This window comes from Geotrypetes seraphini, chromosome 11 (genome assembly GCF_902459505.1).
Source record: "Geotrypetes seraphini chromosome 11, aGeoSer1.1, whole genome shotgun sequence".
Lineage (NCBI taxonomy): Eukaryota > Metazoa > Chordata > Amphibia > Gymnophiona > Dermophiidae > Geotrypetes > Geotrypetes seraphini.
The window spans coordinates 110,120,300-110,141,022 of NC_047094.1; the positions used below are offsets into that span (position 1 = coordinate 110,120,300).

Consider the following 20,723-nt stretch of genomic DNA (forward strand, 5'->3'; position numbering starts at 1 on the left):
TTCACATCTTTGTAAACGTGCCTTGCTTACTACCTGGATCGGACAAAACCTCACAGAAAATCCACTCAGCTGTTCTTGTCATTTGATCCTAACAGATTTGGAACTCCAGTTACCAAGAGGACAATCTCAACTTGGGATCGCCGGCTGTATCTTTTTTTTTTGCTGTGTTTGCGCAGGGCTGCTTCTGGAAGGTCATGTCACAGGACATAGGGTTAGAGCAAAGACAACTTCAGTAGCTCATCTATGTTCCACGGTACCCTCTCCGAAACATCGGAGGTGATCAGTGGAGTGCCGCAGAGCTCAGTCTTGGGCCCGATCTTATTTAACATCTTCGTAAGCGACCTGGCTCAGGGGCTTCGAGGTAAAATTACATTATTCGCCGATGATGCCAAACTATGCAACATAGTGGGTGAAAGCACAGTGCCAGACAATATGACACAGGACCTACTCTTACTGAAACATTGCTCCACGACTTGGCAACTAAGTTTCAATGGCAAAAAGTGTAAGGTCATGCACCTTGGCAGCAGAAATCCAAGCAGATCTTACACCCTAAATGGTGAGACCTTAATAAGGACTTCAGCAGTACGAGACTTGGGGGTAATCATTAGTGAAAACATGAAGACGGCCAATCAAGTGGAGAAAGCTTCATCCAAGGCTAGACAAATGATGGGTTGTATCCGTAGAAGTTTCGTCAGCCGGAAGTCATAATGCCATTGTACAGATCCATGGTGAGAATATTGTGTACAGTTCTGGAGGCCACATTATCAAAAAGATGTGCTGAGAGTTGAGTCGGTTCAGCGAATGGCAACCAGGATGGTCTCAGGACTCAAGAATCTCCCGTATGAGGAACGGCTGGGTAAGTTGCAGCTATACTCATTCGAGGAGCGCAGAGAGAGGGGAGACATGATTGAGACGTTCAAATATGTCACGGGCTGTATCAAGGTGGAAGAAGATATCTTTTTTCTTAAAGGACCCACGGCAACAAGAGGGCATCTGTTGAAAATCAGGGGTGGGAAACTTCATGGTGACACCAGGAAGTATTTCTTCACCAAAAGGGTGGTTGATCATTGGAATGATCTTCCACTGCAGGTAATCGAGGCCAGCAGCGTGCCAGATTTTAAGAATGTGATAAGCATGTGGGATCTCTTCATGGAAGAAATTAGGGGGGGTGGGTCATTAGAGTGGGCAGACTTGGTGGGCGGTGGCCCTTTTCTGCTGTCATTTTCTATGTTTCCCATTGAGGACATCTGTAAAGCAGCTACTTGGGCCTCAGTTCAATCTCATTTCTGTCTAGAGCAGGGGTGTCCAACCTGCGGCCCGAGGGCCCTGTGCGGCCCCGTGAAGTATTTTGTGCGGCCCCAGTTGAGGGCGATGCAGTGTTTTCCTCTGTTGCCCCTGGGTGTTTACCGTCTTGCCGGCTCCCTCCTCTGTCATGCTGCAATGTTTGCGCATTTGTACGGCCCAAGAAAACATTTTTTTGGCCAATGCGACCCAGGGAAGCCAAAAGGTTGGACACCCCTGGGCTATAGAATCTTTCCAGATGGAATAGTCAGTTCGGCTAGGCAGTTCTGCAAAATTTATAATCTAGATCAGGGGTGCCCACACTTTTTGGGCTTGCGAGCTACTTTTAAAATGACTAAGTCAAAATGATCTACCAACAATAAAAATGCTAAACATATATATATATATTTATTTATTTATATTTATATATATATATATATATATATATATATATATATATATATATATACACACACCGAATGTACTTTGTATTTATGTTCAAATATTTTTTTATTATACAGCCCCCCTCCCCCGAAGGCCTGACCCCCCCTGAAGGTCTGCACATTCCCCCTCAAAGGTTGACTCCCCCCCCTGAAGGCCTGCACTACCCCTTGAAGGACTGCACTCCCCCCCCCCGAAGGCCTACCCTCCCCACATCCATTTACCTAATTCCAGCAGGGAGCAGTCTGCAGAGAGGATCGCTGTAGAGGTCTGCACGGGAACGGGGATCGCAGGGATCCCGCGGGGATCCCGCGGGTTCCCCCCCTGGCCCACGGGACTCCCACGGGGACGCCCCCTGGCCCACGGGACTCCCACGGGGATGCCCCCCTGACCCACGGGACTCCCACGGGGACGCCCCCTTGCCCACGGGACTCCCACGGGGATGAAAACAACCTACCTAAATTCTGGCGATGCAAGCATGCAGCTTACAAGTCTGGCGTCGCGTCGGGAAATAGCCATGTTGAGCAGTGAGCTCAGCACGTACACAGATGAAAGCCTTGCTTGCTGATTGGTCCGGCGGCCCCGCCCCACCGTGCCGCCGGACCAATCAGCAAGCAAGGCTTTCATCTGTGTACGTGCTGAGCTCACTGCTCAGCATGGCTATTTCCCGACGCGGGCATTAGGCTGTTTTTTGTCATTTCGGGTGGGGGATGGCAGCGGCAGCAGCAGCCTGAAAAAGAAATCATCCTGGCCGGGTTCGGTGTCATGCTCCGGAGCTTCTACAGCCTTCCTATCTCCCTCTCCCTTCTACCTGCGGCTCTCTTCGGCAACTCAGCAGCAACGATCGACACAAGCTTCTGGCGTCGGGGCCTACCCTCTGCGAGTCCCGCTTGTTTCAACTTCCTTTTTCCACAAAGGTGGGACTCGTAGAGGGAAGGCCTCGATGTCGGCAGCTTGTCTTGATCACCGCTGCTGACGAGTTGCTTAAGAGAGCCGCGGAGCAGGGGGGTGTTGCCAGGTGCAGGTAGAAGGGAGAGGGCCAGATGCAGGACTCGTGGGTGAGGGAGGAGAAGAGAGAGGGGAGAGAAACAAAAGGAAATATTTCATACTGGGCTGGGCCGGAGTGGAGAGAGGGTGGAAAGATTCTGGCTACAGGGTGCAGTAACAAAGGAAAAGGGGGGAAAGCTGAAAATGGAGATAGTGACACAAAGAAGAGAAAGGGTAAGCAGGACCTTCTGAATAAGGATAGAGATACAGAGGGGACATGAAGAGGAGGTGAAATAGAGACATAGAAGTAATGCTGAAAAAGTGTGTGTGTGGGGGGGGGGGAGATAAAGACATTGAAAGGGCAAATGGTGAATATGGGGTAAAGACAAGGACAGAGACAAATGAAGATTCTGAAAAAGTGGTGAGATAGGGATATAGGTGAGATGGACACAAAGAAGGGTGATGCTGGAAAATAGGTGGAATGGTAATTCTGACAGACACAGAAGGGAAATGCTGGATCAAGGAGAGATGGGGCTCAGGCTGGATGGAATGAGGAGAAATGCCTTGTTGGCCCGGAACTTCCTCTCCTACGTCAGAATTGACGTCAGGGAGCGGAATGCTGGTCAGCGCGACGCTTCTGCAGGGAAAGCTTGGGACAGCGGTGGCTTGGGGACTATTCCCCGATGGCGGTGGCAACAAACCGAGTGGCTTGGGGGAGGGCACGGAGAAAGAAAGAAAGGGGGCAGACAGAGAGACAGAAAGAAGGGGGAACAGGGAGACAGAAAGAAAAAGTTGGGGGAGAGAATGAGGTCTGGAGGAGAGGAAACATACAGGAGGCTGAAAGAAAGGAAGAAAGATTGGATGCACAGTCAGAAGAAGAAAGTGCAACCAGAGACTCATGAAATCACCAAACAGCAAAGATAGGAAAAATGATTTTATTTTCAATTTAGTGATCAAAATGTGTCTGTTTTGAGAATTTATATCTGCTGTCTATATTTTGCACTATGGCTCCCTTTTACTAAACCGCAATATTGTTTTTTAGCGCAGGGAGCCTATGAGCATTGAGAGCAGCGCGAGGCATTCAGCGTAACTCCCTGTGCTAAAACCTACTATTGTGGTTTAGTAAAAAGGGAGGGGGTGTATTTGTCTATTTTTGTATTTTGTTACCGAGGTGACATTGCATAGAGTCATCTGCCTTGGGAAATGTATATGGCAGATATCTTTGTTTTGTGTTCAAAAGGAAATGCATTTCTGGTTTTATTTCTACAGTGTTGAAGTACGTGTTGGCCCTTGCTGTGACTGGTGGGGATCCCCAAGCACCGCCAGCAGAGGACCTCCTCTAGAGATGGTCAGAACTCCCCTCCACCAAGCGCAGCAGTCGCTGGCAGCATCCATGAGCCACTGAGGTGCCAGCATCTGTGACTCAGGGACGCTACTGCTGCCTGCCAAGCTTGGCAAAAGGGACCCCAGGCCAACTGCAAAGGAAGTCCTCAGCTGACAGTTTGTGGGTTCTCATCAGCTGAGTATTTATATTTTATATTTACATTAGAGGTTCTGGTAGAAACCCATTTACAAAGTATGTATTCTTCCCAATTAATATTTCCAAATTAATAGTCTCTTTGCTTATTTGTAAATGGGTCTCTACCAGAGCCTTTAATTCAGTAGCATAATTAAATAAAATAACTATTTCTGAAGTTTATAGGGAAGGATGGTGACGGAGGGGATTCCTCGCGGGGACGGGTGGGGACGGAGGGGATTCCTCGCGGGGACGGGTGGGGACGGAGGGGATTCCTCGCGGGGACGGGTGGGGACGGAGGGATTCCTCACGGGGACGGGTGGGGACGGAGGGATTCCTCACGGGGACGGGTGGGGATGGGTGGGATTTTGGCGGGGACGGGTGGGGACGGGTGGGATTTCTGTCCCCGCGCAACTCTCTAGATCGCTGGTACTTTAGCGATCCTTGCAGATTGCCATAGGCCTCAGGAGCTGTCTTCCCTCTGCCCCAAGCCTGTCTCTGACTTAGAGGAGGGGCAGGACCACGGCAGAGGGAAGACAGCTCCTGAGGCCTATGGCAACCTGTAAGAATTGCTAAAGTACCACCTGCCACCGGCCGTCTCCCATTCGTCCCCTTTGGAGATCCCCACAGGAATAAGGAAGTTAAATTAATAGAATACTTAGGCACAGAAAAACAAAGAAATACTTCCAAGAACTGCCCCATAAGAACTGCCTGTCACAATGCTCATTAGTGAAACTGAATAAAAGACAAGTACAATGGATTTAGAAGGGGGACGATCTGCCCGGGTGCACGGCTTGGAGGGGTGCACAGCTGGCCAGGTCCGGGTCATCCTGCCTTTCTTTTCCCCCGGTCCGCGCTCGGGGCTTGCGCCTGCCTGGTCCCGCGCCGACGCTCGAATGGTGCCGTCAACTCCCGCGAGTCTTGCGATAACCAACAGCACCATTTGGGCGGCGGGTGCGAGCCCCGTGCGCAGACCGGTGGAAAGGAAGGGCAGGAGGACCCGGATGGCTGTGCATCCCTCCAAGCTGTGCACCTGGGGCGGGGCGGACCGCCTCACCTCGGTACGCCACTGATTGGGAGGCCGATTTTGGGGTTTTAAAAATTGTATATCGGGCAGCATTAGGCCTCGTTCTTACCTCAATCATTACAGACGCTTCTATTTCTTGTGATGCACTGAGCTCCGTCCCCCACCGACCTTCACCCCGCCCTTCCAGCACTCTGATTGGCCAGCGTTCTTTAAGAGGCGGGCCAGTCAGGAGGGGAAAAAAAGAGAAGGGAAGAAGGGAACCTGCTGTGCGATCGACTGGGGTCGCCTGAGCGAACGACCTGTCGATCGCGATCGACGCGTTGGGCACCCCTGATCTAGATAAAGCCAACTTCCCTCCAACCCTTTCGGTTTCAGCTAGGGAGTCCCACCTGTGAAAATATGCCTGCTTGTTCTGGAATAAAGCACAATTACTTACCTGTAACAGATATTATCTGAGGACAGCAAGCAGATATTCTCGCAACCCGCCTACCTCCCCTAGTTGGCTTCTTGGCGTTCTTATTGAACTGATGGTCCTGTGAGCTGACATTGGATGGGAAGACACCAGTGCATGTGCGTTATAGGCAGTCTCGAGACTTTCAAAAAGTTTAAAGTGAGAGTTTTACACTGTCCTTTCTGGGTTTTGTGGATGATGTCACCCACATGTGAGAATGCCTGCTGTCTTCTGATAACATCTGTTGCTTTGCAAGTGGTAGATATTGGGGTTCATTTTTTCAGTATTGGTCTCTTCATTGCTGTAATAACCTTGCATCTGATGCTGGATCAGGAGGAAATGTATACCAAGACTTGAAAACACTGACACTTTTTTTTTTGTCTTGAAGGCTGAATTAAAAACTGAAAATTTTAAACCTTAAGTTTAGGGCTTCTGAATTTTAGCTCATACTTTCTAATAAAACACCTCAGATGCAGCAAATTAAAATACTGGAGCAGACAGACACACACCCCCCTACACACCTTTCCCTAGTATTCTCTCCCCTCCCCTGACCTTGCCTTGTGTCATCATATTTTCTAAGTGATACAAATATATTATTTCCGGGCCAACTCAGTTCTTAACATTCAGTTATCTCAAACTGAAGCATACATAGCCATCAGCCTGCTTATCAGGTGGTCATAGGGAGTCTTTTATAGATATTGAGCCGAGCTGAAATGTGTTTGTGTAGGTTTAGGCCAGTGGGAATGAGCGCTGCCTCTGTGATTGTTTCCTTTGGGAGGAGATGAGTGGGAGCTAATTTAATGAAGTGTAATAAGGAGAGTGCCAGTAAGCAGGCATTTTTCCTCCACTGGGTGAAGAAAATAAGGCAGGTATATTTACTGAAAAACTGCTAAATCCAGGGTTTAGAATTGCAAACCTAAACTCCGTGTTGAGGTTTGTCTGGAAGTAGGTGGCTAGTACTTCCTGTTTTCCTCTTCACAGGCTTTTGTGGTAGCTCATCCAATAGCTTTCAGAGTTACAAGAAGGAGCCACGTCCTGGAGCCTATAATTGGCATTTAAGAATAAAATTGTTAAAAAAGTGAAGACAGTGTTTAACAGTTGTTAAACAATATAGATAGGATTACTCTAATAATCCTATCTGTAAATGTTTGCTATGCTGTAATATTAAGATGCACTTATTTGTTGAGGAAGTATTTTTGGCAGCTATTGTCCAGTGGGGCTGTCTGTGTGAAAGAAGGGAACTGGGACTATTTCTCCGGTGACCTGTTCTTTTAGTGGGTGTGGTGCTTATGAGATAATTAACCTCTTGGTGGATTACAAAGCAGAGCCTCGTAAGCTGCTATTTAGAGCTGCGTTTGCTAACCTCATTCCCTTGGGCTGCTTCGCTAATATAATTTTTGAGAAACCTTAATGTAATTTAGGGCCAGGATATTTTTAATGTGAGAAATACTGAAGAGCAATTGAAACTTAGCTAAAGGGCCTGAAGGCGTTCTGTTAGGAACATCGCTTCACCCAAATGTTCCTTCAAGTAATCCTAAATAGGAAGACCCAGGGCAAATCTAAGAGTTTGGGTGCAGGGGTGATGAAGATGCCCTTTCTAGATGGTGCACCAGGCAGTTAGCTCTTGGCTCCAGCTGGTTGATCGATCACTTTTTCTGTGAAGGGGACCAGCGTCCCTGCACTGGGTGACCCTTACAATGAGCTCTCCCAGCTCTAACTAGGATGTCTGAAACTCGATCCAAAAGGGGCCCCATACCTCCAAAGGGACTAGAGGAGGCTAAGCCAGTGGTTTCTGCCCCGCTCACATGCCACACTGCATGTGAAATATGGATAGTCATTGGTCAAGCCAGCCATCCAGTTCAAATCTAGCATGAACCCTTAGTATCCTGGCCTGAGAAGTCCATCTAGACAAAGTTTGGGCCAAATTGAAGTGTTTTGAGGCAGGCAGAAGCTTTTATTTTTAAATTGGGAGATTCAAGATGGCCACAGCAGCAGCGACCTTAGCACCAAAAACAGCCCATGTGAGCTAAATAAGGGGCTAAAAAATTCCCTCACCCCAGAAACCTTTAAAAGTCACTTTTAAAGGCCTCCTGATTTCTCTCGTAGTCTGCATTAGCCTTCTCACTGTGCCATGCTGATGCTGGGAGCTGCAAAAGGGCTGAAACTTCAGCTTTAAAACTTCTGCCTCAGACAAGCCTGGACATCTGAATAGCTTGCTTCTTAAGGTTTCCCTCAGTCCAATTGGCCGGACTGAGACCTCACCCCCTCCCATTGAAACTCATGTATATAGTTGGGGGAAGGAAACACAGTCAACACTCAATCCTGGTAAAAAAACAAAAAACGCCACCAGGCCACTCAGCCTGTGTTCAAGCTCACTGCAGACAAAACCTGGAGTGAGCCTTGCTGCCAAGGGACCAGTCCATGAGATCTCGGACAGTGTGTCTGGGAGGGAATGCATGGATGGGAGAACATCGCAGGGGAGGAGACATAGGCATCCTGGGACTGTCGGCCAGAAGAAGCCCTTTCTGGATACGTCAATCGCTCCTCCTAAACTTACTTGCTCCACTTCATCACTGACGCTGACCCATTCTGCTTCTATTCCTTTCTCTCCTCTCTTCTACCTTCCAAAGTATTTAGATCAATGCTGTCTTTTTAAAATGTTTATTTTATTTTTATTTTTCCTCTAACTCTACTTTTCACTTCTCTATTACCCTCCAGGTACTTTAGTTAGATTGTGAGCCTTCGGGACAGTAAGGGAATTTTTCAAGTACCTTTCTTATTTCTAATCTTAATGTATATTTTCTGTAAACCGCTTAGAACCTAACGGATGTAGCGGTATATAAGAAATAAATTACATTACATTACATTACATTAATTCAGGCTGGCCAAGCAGGTGTCTTGCCTTGCAAGCTGCCTCTTGGCTACAGACTACTGCCTTCAATCTATGTTCTCTGCAGCCAGAGATGTCTCTAAATTGGGAACCTCTGCAGCACTGAACCACCTCACGATTGGATTAAAAAACACAAATTAAAATAAACACAGGCAGAACAGACACATGCTCTTATCATCTCACGTATAGAGAGTAAAACTGAGGATTTACAGGACAGAGCAGAAAAATGTTAATGAGGCACTCTACACAACGTGATCAGAGATACACAACCCAAGTGTTCCAGAATGATATGCCTATTACACTAGAAAGGAAAGTATTCTGTGTCAACATGTGCACCCCTGTTACTTCACAGGCTCCAGTCCAGCACAAATACAATCTCTTTACACTTCTTCCTCCCTATTCGCGGGGGTTAGGGGCAGAGCTGGCCCGCAAATAACTTTCGGCCAGCTCTGACCCACCCCTGGACCTTACCTGGTGGTCTAGCGATGACGCGGGGCAGGAGCGATATTCCTACACTCCTGCCCTGTGCAGAGCTGTGCTGTGAGTTCCCGTGGTCTCACAAGACTACAACAGGAAGTTGTAGTCTCATGAAACCACGGGAACTCACAGCACGGCTCTGCATGGGGCAGGAGTGTAGGAAGATCGCTCCTCCCCCGCATCACTACTAGCCCACCAGGTAAGGTCCATGCTCTGATCGCCCCCCCTCCGCCTCTGATCGCCCCCCCCCTCCACCTCTGATCGCCCCCTGTGCCTCTGATTGTCCGCCTCCGATTGCCTTCCCCCCGCCTCTGACCGCCTCCCTCTAAGTCCCAGGGCCTTTTTTTTTCGATGCCAATGAGTGATTCTCGGGGGGGGGGGGGGCTCGGGAAAACCCCCGCGGATAATCGAAACCGCAAATAGGGAGGGGGGAAGTATATTTCTTTCTTGTTTTCCTCATATCATTCTTAGCATTCTTCCTAGGGCTGGCTCCCAGCCTAGTCCAGTAAAGTGACTAGTAATACCTTTTTGTGTCTCCTCTGGCCATATGCCAAATTTCAAGTACTTACTAAATATAATTCAAGGTGATCTCCTACCTTGATAGTCTTCCCAAAAAAAGATTCTCGAGCAGCATTGCTTCCCCGATCCTCTCCTCAGGTTCTATAGCTCAGCTTTAACTGGTTTCCTTTTTCTTCTGATCTCCCTCCTGGCTTGGGGTCTCCCTCCTTTGTTCACTAACTCAGGGCATTTAACTTCCTCCTGGTCTGAGCCCCATCCCCTGCCACCTGCTATAAGGTGGCTGAACTGCATCAACAGTGAGGGAATGTTCTTCACTATGCCATCCACTCCCTCACAGTCATAATGAACTATTCAGATGTTCAAGAATTTCCTAAAAAGGTAAGTGTTCAAATCTTTTCAAAAACTTGTATAAGCATGTGAGCTAATTTCAAAGGGTAGCTCACTTCAGCACAGTGCAACTTCATAAGAACACATTTGGGTAAAGTTCTTTGATCTTATGACTTAGCGTTTTGAAACTGCATCATTAATTGACTTTGAATCTTGCAATATCTTTTTTTTTTTCAGTACTAAGTGATATTCAGCCTATGTACGTAGGAACTCGATCCTGTAAAATTTTAAATAGCATGCAATTCATTTTAGAGATGTTACTGATAGCTTTGGAGAAGCAGAGCTTGTCTAGCAAACATTTTTTTATTATATAAATCCAGCCACTGTGTTTTGGAGAGTTTGAAGTCCAACAAGCTTTTGTGAGCATCCTGCACATGTAGAAACATAGAAACATGATGGCAGATAAAGGCCAAATGGCCCATCTAGTCTGCCCATCCACAGTAACCATTATCTCTGTCTCCGAGAGAGTCCACGTGCTTATCCCAGGCCCTTTTGAATTCAGACACAGTGTCTGTTTCCACAACCTCTTCCAGGAGACTGTTCATGCAGCTATCACCCTTTCTGTAAAATAAGTATTTCCTTAGATTACTCCGGAGCCTATCACCTCTTAACTTCATCCTATGCCCTCTCACTGCAGAGTTTCCTTTCAAATGAAAGAGACTCGATTCATGTGCATTTACATTACATAGGTATTTAAATGTCTCTATCATATCTCCCCTCTCCCGCCTTTCCTCCAAAGTATATAGATTGAGATCTTTAAGTCTGTCCCCATACGCCTTATGATGAAGACCACATACCATTTTAGTAGCCTTCCTCTGGACCGACTCCATCCTTTTTATATCTTTTTGAAGGTGCGGCCTCCAGAATTGTAAATGAGGTCTCACCAAAGTCTTATACAGGGGCATCAATACCTCCTTTCCTACTGGCCATTCCTCTCCCTATGCAACCTAGCATCCTTCTAGCTTTCTCCGTCACCTTTTCAACCTGTTTGGCCACCTTAAGATCATGCCAACAACCAAAGCATACCCTATGGTGTCATGCACCCAAAAAATATTTTTTTAGACACTAGGAGTGGGTCTCAGAGACCTGAATGTCAGGCAGTAGACTGCTAGATGTATTTGCAGGTCTATGTCTCAATCATTGGCCCAAACCAAGTCATTGAATCTTATTTTTTTGTTTTTATGTTTTTTTGAACTTTTTAATATATATATATAAAGATAAATGTTTTTTTTTAAATTTTCAAATATGCATGATAAATCATTTAGAGATAGTGCCTATAATTTAGAAAAGCATTTATTTTAGTGAACGCCGTTGAGAAGTGCTTGTGCTTTTCTGACATTCAGGTCTCTGAGGCCCACTACTATTGTCTAAAAAAAATCTTTTTTGGGTGCATGACACCATAGGGTGTGCTTTGGTTGTTGGCTATTCATTTGAACACCCTTTATTGTATTTGCACTTTTGTATTTTTCACCTTAAGATCATCACACACAATCACACCCAAGTCCCGCTCTTCCATCGTTCACATAAGTTCTTCACCCCCTAAACTGTACCGTTCTCTCAAGTTTTTGCAGCCCAAATGCATGACCTTGCATTTCTTAGCATTAAAATTTCAGACCATTCTTCAAGCTTCGCCAGTTCTTTCTTCATGTTATTCACACCATCTGGCGTGTCTACTCTAGTGCAGATTTTCATATCATCTGCAAAGAGGTAAATCTTACCCAACAACCCTTCAGCTATATTGTTTATAAAATAATAATAATAATTTTATTTCTTATATACCGTTGTACCAGAAGTTCAATGTTAAAACGAACAGGCCCAAGAACAGAACCTTGAGGCACACCATTGGTAACATCCCTTTCCTCAAAGAGATCTCCATTGATCACTACCCTCTGTCACCTTCCACTCAACCAGTTCCTGACCCAGCCTGCCACTTTGGGACCCATCCCGAAGGCACTCAGTTTATTTATTAGACGTCTGTGTGGAACACTGTCAACGGCTTTGCTAAAATCTAAATATACCACATCTAGCGCATGTCCTCTATCCAATTCTCTGGTCACTTAGTCAAAGAAATTGATCAGATTTGTTTGAGAAGACCTACCTTTAGTGAGTGCATGTTGCCTCCGGTCCTGTAATCCACAGGATTCCAGAAACTTGACCACTCTGTTTTAAAAGCATTTCCATTAATTTGCTTACCACAGCGCTATTACAATAATCAATTTGTGCAAGAACATATGATTGAATGATCACTTTAAAATGATCATAAGTAAGTTCTGATCTATCTCTTCTCTTTGCTGAAAAGAAATCCAGCTAGAGAGGAGCCAATGATCAAATGCCCTAGATTCATGTTAAACCCTTGCCAATAAACTTCTAAAGCATGTGAGTGAGTCATCAGGTATACTTGTGCAATGCTGAGACCATAAACCTTTTCAAAGAGCCGATACAAATCAAATTCCTGCACATACCTCCCACATATAGAGGATGTATACACAAGAAAAATTGAGTTGGGCTTTTTTTCTTATCCTTTTATAAGAACATAAGCATTGCCTCTGCCGAGTCAGACCATAGGTCCATCATGCCCAGCAGTCCACTCCTGCGGCGGCCCCCCAGGTCAATGACCTGTAAGTGATCTATTACTCTAAATCATTTTGTATTGTATAGTAACCCTCTAATTGTACCCTTCAATCCCCTTTTCTTTCAGGAACTTGTCCAAGCCCATTTTGAAGCCCAAAATCGTACTCTGCTCTACCACCTCCTCTGGAAGCGCATTCCAGGTGTCCACCACACTCTGAGTGAAGAAGAACTTCCTAGTATTTGTTCTGAATCTGTCTCCCTTCAATTTTTCCGAGTGCCCTCTAGTCTTTGTTGCCCCTGCCAGTCTGAAGAATCTGTCCCTCTCTACTTTCTCTATACCCTTCATGATCTTGTAAGATTCTATCATATCCCCTCTAAGTCTCCGCTTTTCCAGGGAAAAGAGCCTCAGCTTCTCCAGTCTTTCAGCATACGAAAGGTTTTCCATGCCCTGTATCATTTTTGTTGCTCTTCGCTGGACCCTCTCAAGTATCGCCATATCCTTCTTAAGGTACGGCGACCGGTATTGAACGCGGTCGCACCATCGCCCTTTTCTTGGACTATCTGCCATTCGCTGAGTTTAATGTAGCCTCAGGAGTTTGTCTAAACTTAGTAAAAATAGTCCTGTAGGAATTGCAAACTATTTTCAGAGGCGGCAGCATAAAAGGAAACATCTCTGAATAAACGTGCCAAAAGTAATTTCTTTTCTTTAGCTGCCAACAATTTGAGCATGCCATAGAGGCTTCTTTCCAATGAGTGTATCTTTCACTGGCTTTGCCATGCGTATTGCTTATGCTAGATTTCCACAGAGCAGTTTTTTTAAGCTGTAATCTTTATTGGCACAGAATCAAAACGAAAACAATAACAGTGTTTCAAAATCTCTCTCGTCCATTTGAGTTTACAAAGAAAAACCACACACGCTGCTCACTGATGCCTGGTTTGTGTTCACTGCTTTGTTCCCTCTTACGTCGAGCACATCGGCAATCGCTTATCCACTCCAGGCGCATCACTCACAGATTTTTCATGGTCGTTGACAAATACTTGCAAATTGGAAAATTATTGGTTTCTCACACCAAAATTATTGGTTGCTCACACCAAAAATATTTTTCTAGAACTTGTCACTCATATGAGAGAAAAATTTTCATGCACCTGACCAAACCTTGGAGCATTGGTACACTGGGGTATCTGGAACATAAACCAGGCATCAGTGAGCAGCGTATCTGAAGCCAAAGTTAACCACATAAAATATAAAAAGGTTCCTTAGTACGTTTGATGTGTATATGGGCCAGGTTTATACTATCTAATAATGTTCTTTTTTTAATATTTATTTTATTTTACATTTATTATATTCTGTAAACCGCTTGGACCAGTGAAATGAAAGAGCGGTATAACAAGATTAATAAACCATAAACCTACCCAATGCATATGGAAAGTCTGACTTAGAGCCCAGAATTGATGGTAGCCGAGAAAATCCCAACAGAACAAGCTATCACAAATGGTAAACCACCAAATGTCCACCTAGGAATGGTTTCATTTAACAAAACAATGTGGGTTCTTTGGACTATACCAGAATCATAACTGGGTTCAGAAGTGTTCCAAAGCTCCTCACATCAATCCTAGCCCCCTCCCCCCACTATCCCAAAGATACACCCCCCCCTAACACCACATATGTGCACATGTACAATGTTCTCTTTTTATCAATGTTTATTTAGTTATTTTAATGTACCTTACATACTATTTTTATTGATGTACACCGCCTAGAAGTCTTTTAGGCAGTATAAAAACTCTGGCTCTTCTATCTTCTATCAGTAGTGGTATATAAAAAAATAAGGTCAGCAAATGAGGTGTTTTTTTAGGTACATACATACCACCCTTCACAAGACTGTCAAAGTGATTTTTACATTTTCCCTATCTGTTTTAGTGAGCCTACCTACGAGGCAATGAAGGGTTAAGTGGCTTACCCAGAGTCACAAGGAACAACATGGGACTCAAACCCACAACCTCGGGCTGCTGCGGTAGAAGTTGTAGCCACTAGGCCCCTCCTCCACTCCTTTTATTGACTACATGAATTTAGAATTCTTTAAGTCACTTTATACTCTTTGTCAGGTCAGTACAAAACGAGCAGAAAAGTTGAATTACAACATCTGCCATTAGTAGCAATAGGAAATGAAGGCTCTAAGTGATTGAATTTCTGTATTAAAGAAATAGTCTAAAAATAATTTGATTCTGATGCAGTCACTTCACAAATCAAATAGGTAATATGGGCCCATCAGAGAGTCAAGCTGTCCCGAGTCAAGTCTCCTTAAGGCAGGGGCTCTTGATCAGTTGAGATTGGCTAATTGCTTAAGAAAAAGTCTAGAATAGATACGTTTGAACTTCTCTAACCAATTTTGAAGCAGTTTTTCAAATAGAAGAGTGGAATTTGGGCTGTTTGCTGTAACAGAATTGATTAAAACCTTTTTTGATTGATTGTTTCTGGTGATTTTAGTCACTCTTTTCCCGGAGGTGATCACAGTCGTGCTGGACTTTAATAGGTGTGCATCTGCATGTTTCTCTTACCATCTCATTTTCCATACAACTCCATACGTTCCAACAGTTCCCTCATTTCTAATTCTCCTTCCTACCAAATGTTCAGGAAGCCAATCAAAACCTACCTCTTTGACAAATTTCTCTGACTCCTCCCCTTCCTTTCTCCTTGCTCCCCACCTGACCTTTGATATACCTCCGGATTCTCCAACCCCTCCCTTCCTGTTAAACAAATTTAATATCCTAACGAAACTGATCGCTTAGTTTACTCAAATGTCCTATTTTGTATCTCCTTCATCTTTTATGCCTCATCACTGTCATGCTTGTAAATTCGCTGTAAATTGTACAGTGTCTTCACCTGTTAACCGCACTGAACTTCCATGGTACCGTGGTATACAAGAATAAAGTTATTATTATTATTACTGTATAACCTTTCGCACCTCAGCTCCTCCCACTATAGTTTAAACTATTTTTCTTTCATAACAGATTATAATTAGGGCTTCCCCTTATCTGTTTTAACTAGGGCTGCAATTATTTGTAGTTAGTTCTATAATTAATGCATTAATTATTAACAACAATTCAGAAAATTAATCAAGTTGCAGTTTCCTGTCTTCTCCAAACATCTCTTTTGTTCTCTTCCATTACCAACTCCTGTCCTTGACGTGACCCGGCATATTTCATCCCACTTAGGGTCCAGATTTCCCCAGACATGGCCCCCTTTTAAAGAGTAATCTTGTGTAGTTTTTCAAAATAATCTTAAACCTTACGTGGTTTTCCTCAGCAATTTCCTTAATCCATGACTGGAGGAACAGCATGATTGAAGCGCTTTCTTGGTGGTGCAAAAGGGTGTCTGCTTTACAATGATTAATCTTAAAAGCACCCCAAGAGAGACTCAAACATTTTTAGAGACACCTGTAAGAAATTTCAAAATGCACCTTTCAAATAACTTTGTCCTGGAATGATTTAAGAACATAAGAATTTGCTGCTGCTGGGTCAGACCAGTGATCCATCGTGCCCAGCAGTCCACTCCCGCGGTGGCCCCTAGATCAAGACCAGTGCCCTGAGACCAGCCCTACCTGTTTACATTTTGGTTCAACAGAAACCCGTCCAACTTTGTCTTAAATCCCTGGAGGGTGTTTTCCCCTATGACAGACTCTGGAAGAGCGTTCCAGTTTTCCACCACTCTCTGGGTGAAGAAGAACTTCCTTACGTTTGTACGGAATCTATCCCCTTTCAACTTTAGAGAGTGCCCTCTCGTTCTCCCTACCTTGGAGAGAGTGAACAACCTGTTTTTATCTACTAAGTCTATTCCTTTCAGTATTTTGAATGTTTCTATCATGTCCCTTCTCAGTCTCCTCTTTTCAAGGGAGAAGAGGCCCAGTTTCTCCAATCTCTCACTGTACGGCAACTCCTCCAGCTCCTTTACCCTTTAGTCGCTCTTCTCTGGACCCATGTCCTCCTTCATGTATGGCGACCAGTGCTGGACGCAGTACTCCAGGTGAGGGCGCACCATGGCCAGGTACAGCAGCATGACAACCCTCTCCGATCTGTTCGTGATCCCCTTCAGCAACTCCGTATTAGACCTTTGCTTCAAATTCACTTCTTCAAGCTGACATGTTCAGATTAGCTCAACTAATGTGATTAGAACGCTGGGCTCTATTTAACTTCTGGGCTTTAAGGCAGTTTTTCTTGAATTGGAACTAATTGACAAAAGATGTGAAGACTTGGAAACAATTGAGACATTTTGTTTGCTCTTTACTTTTTGAATATATAATTTCTTTCCCATCAGATCAATGAAACTCTAATCTAACTTCAGTATGTCAAATTGTATTTAGAAAACACACTGTAAAAGGTCTTTATTGAAAGGCCTGCAGTATTTTGAGCGACTAATAAGTGATTGCTTTCAAGTAAGAAGTGTTAAGTTTCACTTGAGCACCAGATGTCAATATCCTATGGTAACCTGTTAGTTAATATATACCTTGAGTCTGAGAGGTGTGAGCAATGATAAGTGTGAAGTGCCTGGTACCGAAGTACAGTAATAAAATAGGAATGAAAGTGAATAAAATGCCTCAATATAAAACATATATGGTATATATATATGTATATATACTGACAGTAGAAAAGAAACATGCAAAAAAAGAGAAGTGAATGAAAGTGTGCAAAAACCAACTTAAAGAATATAAACGGAAAACAACAAATAATGAGCCTGCAGTTTCTGTTGGTTTTTCCGTTTTGGTGATTTTTTACTGTAGCTTCAGTTGGATTTTTCTATTGTTGCAATAATGTTCTCCAACAGGTCTTACACATGGCTTTTCCAAAGTAAATACTCCTTAATGCTTATCGTCACACACAGAGAAATGGCTACACCAAAACCACATTTGGGCCTTTAGTTTATAACATTTTATTGAAGGAAATAATGAAATATAATATAATACAAATAGATTTCATTTCAAAAAGATTCACAATTATAATATTTTCATAGAAATTTCTATCATTCCTCCAAAATATATTTCCATATAAGAACATAAGAAGTTGCCCCCGCTGAGTCAGACCAGAGGTCCATCTTGCTCAGCGGTCCGCTCCCGTGGCGGCCCATCAGGCCTAGTGCCTGAACAGTGGTCCCTGATTAATTTTGTAACTTACCTCTAATCCCATCCCTCTACTCTTATCTGTACCCCTCAATCCCTTTGTCTTCCAAGTACCTATCCATATCAAACCCCTACTACCCCCCACATCCCTCCCCTTCCCCCTCCTATTCACATTATATTGAAGTAATTAATAAAACTAGAAAATAATATGAAAGTTATTATTCCTTCAATATACATTTCAATAAGACCTAATTCATCCAACCCTTCACCCCCCCCTTTTTTTTAATGGAAGATGACACATATTACCAGGTATTACAAAGTTATAAATGTTTCCAAAGCTTCAATGTAAAATATTAATAATCACACTTCGTGCTCTAGAGGAAAGATTTTGAATATATGGCCTTTAAATCCTTTCAGGTTAAGACAGGAAGTATCTACAATGATGTGTGGTTCTATGCCCATGGTATCTTTTACAAAAATAGTGGTGTCTGGTTTGTGTGTGTGAGGGCAACATTTATACACAGAGGGCCACGTGAATGTCAATATTATGACTGGCAGGCCACGACATTGTGCATTGTCGGAACTAGAAATGCATGGTGCTCCATAGATCTCCTTGATAGATAAATACCGGTAAATAAGGAAAATGTTCACTAAAAATCAAAGGAAACGAACTGCTAGAGTAACTATTCTGAAAATATTTGAGAAATTATTAAAATCATCACAACTGTGGTTAATGATTTCTGTGTATACGTCCCATGGTCTCACTGGCCAAAGGTTGCCCACCCTTGGGCTACCTACAGAATCAACCTGCATTGTTAATGCATTTCTTACTGTGCTGAGCTAAAGTTCTGTAAGTGCAATGGCTGTGTCTTTAGCAGATAGCTTTAAGACTCAAATAGGCATCTTTAAATTTGCTAAGAAGTTTTAAAGCTAGAGATACTGTATGAGCAACAGAATTCAGAGCAATTGGAACCCGAGTACAATAGACATCCTTTTGTTTATTGGTAATTGTTCCCACACTCTGTTTCTTGCAGTGAATACCTACCTCTACATGGTGCAAGCCCAAGGCATCATAATCCGGGAGAACATGAGAACAATAGGAGCGCAGATGTATGAACAAGTGGTCCGGAGCGCCTATGCCAAGAGGAACAGCAGCATGAATGACACAGGTATGTTTGAAATAACATAGCCATTTTGAGTGGGATGTAGAGGGGCTAGTTCAACAACATAAGAGTTGAACAGATGTCTACCAAGGCCTGTTCAAGAGAAATCTCTGAGCAAAGAAGTTTATGCATTTAAGTGGATGAGGTATCCCATCTGGTGTTTTACTAATAGTCACAACCCTTTTCAGTGTCCTCCATACTCCTAATCTCTGTTGCAGAGGTTCTTAAACTGGTGGTTCCTTCACCCCTAATGGGTACAGGAAGAGGCCACATGGGGTGTGATAAAGGGTCTTGAAATCTGAGGCATTTTACTGAAACTTTCTAGACGAGTGAAGGCAGTTGCTAGGACAGATATTGCAAATGGAGTTCTTTTCCTATGTCTTATTTGAATGTGTAAATTGCCTTGCTCTGTTGTCATGATTGGCAAGATAGCAAGCTAAATCATAAACATATGTAGCTATTTAGTACTCACTAGTGGACATTTGGTTTAGGAAGGGGATGCAAGGTTTCATTGATCAGTTCAAAGGGTGCAAGAGCCCAAAAGAGCCCTATGTCTTGTGTGAGTGATATGTTTCTTTCAAACCTACATAAAGGAGGTCTTTTTCCTCTCCCCCCGTCCCCCCCTCCCCAATTTTAGATTGTAAACCGCTTAGTTCTGTCCTGTACAGGTGCAGCAGTAAATGTAATATAACTAAAAAATAACCCATGTCTTGGCCTGAAAACATCCTCCATTAGAGTACTTCTTGGTGCCCTCTGACTATCCTGTCCCATAGACTTTCATCTTCCACAGATTTAATCATTTCCAGATTCTTGAAGGGGTTTCTTCATGTGAAATCACTAGTACAGAAGCATCCTTGTTCCATGAGACTTCAGCATTGTCTTTACATCTCTCTTGGATCTGCTGTCTGAGGCCGTGGAATCCATACTTCTGAAGCATCTCATCTGGAAGGGTGGGTTTTTTAGTCAATCACTTTGGTTAGAAGAATCAGTGAACATCAAGGATTGGTCAACTGGGAATCAAATCACTGTTCATAATACAGATAATCAGTTGCTCTTCTCTATGTGTGAGGAAATGGCACTTCATGCTATTTAATCCTAAAACCCATCAAATATCCATGCCATAAGTTTCTTCATGCTCTGAACTGGAGAAGGACCCTCACTTAAAAGAATGGAATATGTCTGTCTATGCAGTCTTTAGGAGGCTCAGCGGTGTGTCGCAGGGTGCCAACTGTGTTTTCATCTCCCCCCTTCTGATTGTGCATCCGTCGGTCCAAGGGGGTGGAGGTTCAGTCAAATGCCGTGTCTGACTGGCAGCCTGAAGATACAGCGTTGGAGAGATATTATGGATGAAGTGGTGATTTATATTTTTTTTCTCCATTTCTAGCTAATGTTCAGAATTAAAGCAGGCTGCAGCACTTTCCCAACATAGCTTGAAGGGTGCACTGCGCATTAGACCTTCAGTCTAAGCCCTGTTCCCTTCGTGGGATTTCAATGTAGTTCTGAGGGGTCTCAGCCAAGCTCCTTTTGAGCCACTGAAAGAGGCATCGCTGATAGATTTGATACTCAAGACAGTTTTTTTAGTAGCTGTGACCTCGGCGAGACAGGTCTCGGAACTCCAGGCTCTTTCTTGTCAAGAGCCTTTCCTTAAAATCTCTGACACTGGAGTCTCTTTATGCACCATTCCTTCTTTCCTGCCAAAGGTGGTTTGCAATGTTTCATTCCCACCAAGAAGTTTGATTGCCAGTATTCCAGTTCATAGGTTCCAAGAAACAGGTCCAGATTTTGAAGAAGCTGGCTATGAGAACAATACTTCTTAGATATCTGGAGGTCACCAATGAGTTCATACTCTGACCATCTTTTTGTGCTGACTAATCCAGCTAAGCCAGGTGTGCCAGCTTCTAA

The 20,723-nt window shown here is 44.0% G+C and overlaps 1 protein-coding gene across 1 annotated transcript in view; it reads left to right on the forward strand.

Annotated features, from left to right (window-relative positions):
* The window catches only part of B4GALT5 (beta-1,4-galactosyltransferase 5), a 145,902-nt gene that overhangs the window by 62,613 nt on the left and 62,566 nt on the right, over nt 1-20,723 (forward strand). The window contains exon 2 of the mRNA XM_033963276.1: nt 18,693-18,827. Within this exon, the coding sequence (XP_033819167.1) occupies nt 18,693-18,827 (135 nt within the window). The remainder of the gene's footprint in view (nt 1-18,692; nt 18,828-20,723) is intronic.